The sequence below is a fragment of the Austrofundulus limnaeus genome, unplaced genomic scaffold, assembly GCF_001266775.1.
Source record: "Austrofundulus limnaeus strain Quisiro unplaced genomic scaffold, Austrofundulus_limnaeus-1.0 Scaffold649, whole genome shotgun sequence".
NCBI classification, from domain to species: domain Eukaryota; kingdom Metazoa; phylum Chordata; class Actinopteri; order Cyprinodontiformes; family Rivulidae; genus Austrofundulus; species Austrofundulus limnaeus.
The window spans coordinates 178830-181865 of NW_013953051.1; the positions used below are offsets into that span (position 1 = coordinate 178830).

At 49.4% G+C, this 3036-nt stretch overlaps 1 protein-coding gene across 1 annotated transcript in view; it reads right to left on the reverse strand.

Moving 5' to 3' along the window:
• lamc1 (laminin, gamma 1) overlaps positions 1 to 3036 on the reverse strand; it is a gene marked incomplete in the record, with an annotated part of 31645 nt that overhangs the window by 9576 nt on the left and 19033 nt on the right. Inside the window, 6 exon segments of the mRNA XM_014027434.1 lie at positions 225 to 446; positions 1077 to 1189; positions 1358 to 1547; positions 1656 to 1778; positions 1863 to 1999; positions 2075 to 2173. Coding sequence (XP_013882888.1) covers positions 225 to 446; positions 1077 to 1189; positions 1358 to 1547; positions 1656 to 1778; positions 1863 to 1999; positions 2075 to 2173 — 884 coding nt within the window.

Genomic DNA, 3036 nt, shown 5'->3' on the forward strand with positions numbered 1-3036 from the left:
AGAGTTACTGTTAAACCCAGCGTTCCTGTTAAACCCAGCATTCCTGTTAAACCCAGAGTTACTGTTAAACCCAGAGTTACTGTTAAACCCAGAGTTACTGATAAACTCAGAGTTACTGTTAAACCCAGCGTTCCTGTTAAACCCAGCATTCCTGTTAAACCCAGAGTTACTGTTAAACCCAGAGCTACTGATAAACTCAGAATTACTGTTAAACCCAGAGTTACCGGTGTCGGGGTGGCAGGTGTCGCTGTGACCGTGGCAGTTGCACGGCTCACAGGAGCTGAAGGCTCCGAGCTGAGGTTGGGCGCGGCGGTATCCTGGAGTGCACTGCTCACAGTGCTGACCCAGGTAACCCTGAGGACAGGTGCACTGCTCCACCCAACGGGCCGGAACACCTGGGCCCCGCCTCGCCGTCACCAAGGAGACGTCGTCCAGGTAACCAGCACCTGCAGACAGAAGACAGGATGGGACAGAGACAGGTAAGTTCCACAGGTGAGTCTGTTTGTATTTGCACAAGTGTATTACATGTACTGTGTAGTTGTACATGTGTACTGTGTGTACCTGTGTGTATTTGTACATGTGTATTATATGTACTGTGTATTTGTACAAATGTACTGTGCTTATATGTGTGTATTTGTACATGTGTACTAAGTTTATTTGTACGTGTGTACTGTGTATCTGTATGTGTGTACTGTGTGTATTTCTATGCGTGTACTGTGTGTATCTGTGTATTTGTACATGTGTACTAAGTTTATTTGTACATATGTACTGTGTATCTGTGTATTTGTATGTGTGTACTGTGTATTTGCGTGTGTTTGTACATATGTACATGTGTACTGTGTGTATTCGTACATGTGTACTGTGTGTATTTGTGTATTTATACATGTGTACTAAGTGTATTTGTACATATGTACTGTGTGTATCTGTGTATTTGTATGTGTGTACTGTGTATTTGCGTGTGTTTGTACATGTGCACTGTGTGTATTTGTACATGTGTACTGTGTGTATTTGTACATGTGTACTGTGTGTATTTGTACATGTGTACTCTGTGTATTTGTGTATTTATAAATACATACTTCTCTCGCTGTAGGTACCACGGATCTTGATGGCGGTCAGATTATGGAGAAGTTTCTGGAAGTCTAAGTGGCCGAGCCGAGGCTTCCAGCTGTTGTCCTGAGTGTCATGGAGCCTGAACCAGAACCAGAACCAGATTAGGATTCTTATCAGACACAGGAATAATCTAATCCAGATTAACACAAATCTAAGCAGGACAATGAGATTATAATTTCAGATTGAATCCAGATTAATCCTTCAGAGTTTAAACCAGGTCTGAACAGAACTGAACCAGAACCCTGACCTGAACACGTAGGTCTGCATGTTGTCGTTGGGATAGCCGTTGCCCTGAGCGATGAGGGGGACGGATGTCCGTAGCTCCGCCCCCTCCAGGATCAGGTCCTCGGCCGACAGCCGGATGTCCCGCCTCTCCACCCGGAAGTTTAAACTCAGGTTCTGTCCGTAACTCAACATCTGGTTCCCCAGGAACTTCCCTGGGACACAGAACGGGTCAGACTGACTCAGCAGAACCGTCGAAGGTTTCTGATGAAACTCTTCAGACAGGTGTGTTCAGACAGGTGTGTTCAGACAGGTGTGTGTACCTGGAGCGATGAAGTAAATGGGGAAGTAGTCATCAGAAAGGAGGGACACTTCCTGTCCACTGGGGGACCACTGGACGGAGACGCTGGAGCCGTCTCTCCTCTGACCGCTCCAGTGCTCGTCACCTGAACACAGAAACCCACCTTGAGTTTCCAGGCCTCAGACCGAGGGTTATTTGTGCCCTGAGTCCTGCCTGCAGGCGGCGTTACCTCTGTGGAAGGAGGAGCTGATGGTGTGCACGCTGTAGCCCTCGATGCTGTCGCACACAGACGAGTGCTGGAAGCAGAAGCAGGGCAGGCAGCCCTGAGGGTTGTTTGGATCCAGGTTAAAGAAGCCAAGTTTGCACCTGAGGAGCAGAAAGCTTGATGAGCGACAGCTCGTTATCAGACAGGAAGTCAGCGTCATGCGATGGGCAGGTCACCTGTCACAGCTGAAGCCCTCCACGTTCTCTTTGCAGCGACACTGCCCCGTGTTGACGTCACACTCCTGAGTGCTGCCTGAAGGAGAGCAGGAGCACGGCCTGCCAGACAAGCAGAGGGGAGAAATAACCCATCACTTCAACACATAATTGTTCTTATTATTTACATATGGCTTTTAAATATAAACCAACAGAACCAAACAACAGGGACAGACCGGTTCTGGTACCAAGGACACAATGACTGAGACGGATGGAAGGAGGGATTGAACCGACAACCCACCGGTTACAGGAGGACTCCTCGAAGCACTCAACCTGGAGTTAAAGTGCAGCTGCAGCCAGCAGGGGGCGCTCTGACACCAGCCGAAGTCTACACAACAGTTTCTGTGCAGCTCAGAAGACTGGGAGCACCTGGTTCTGGACCGGGACAACATCAGGCACCCCGGGTCTCTGTGGTCCTAGTTCTGCTGGTCTGGTTCTGCTGGTCTCTGTGGTTCTGTTAGACTAAGTGACGGTTCTTGATGTGGTTCTGTTTATGGAATCTGAGCTCATTCAGATCTTTTTATAAAACTCCACGTGATGTTCTGGAAGGTTCTGGAGCCTGAAATCCAGGAACCAAGAGAAGGAACCAAAACATTTTGGCTTCAGCTGATCTGGGTCAGTTGGTGTGGTTGTGTTCCTGCAGCCGGCCTTCATCAGACCCTTAGCTGGTCTTAGATTAGTTTCAGCTGATATGAGATTAGTTTCAGCTGATATGAGATTAGTTTCAGCTTCAGTTTGTGCGGCTGGCCGCCGGCGTGCTGGGGTGTGTGCCGGCCTGGCCTGGTGACTGCCTGTTGGGGTTCGGGGCCTCTGGGCCTGTCGGGCTTTGGCCTGGAGGGGGTGCGCCCTGGGGGCCCGGACTGCTGTGCCCTTTCCTGGATCTGCTTTGGTATGGTGGGTGCCGGTGGGGCCTATGAGTTTGTCGT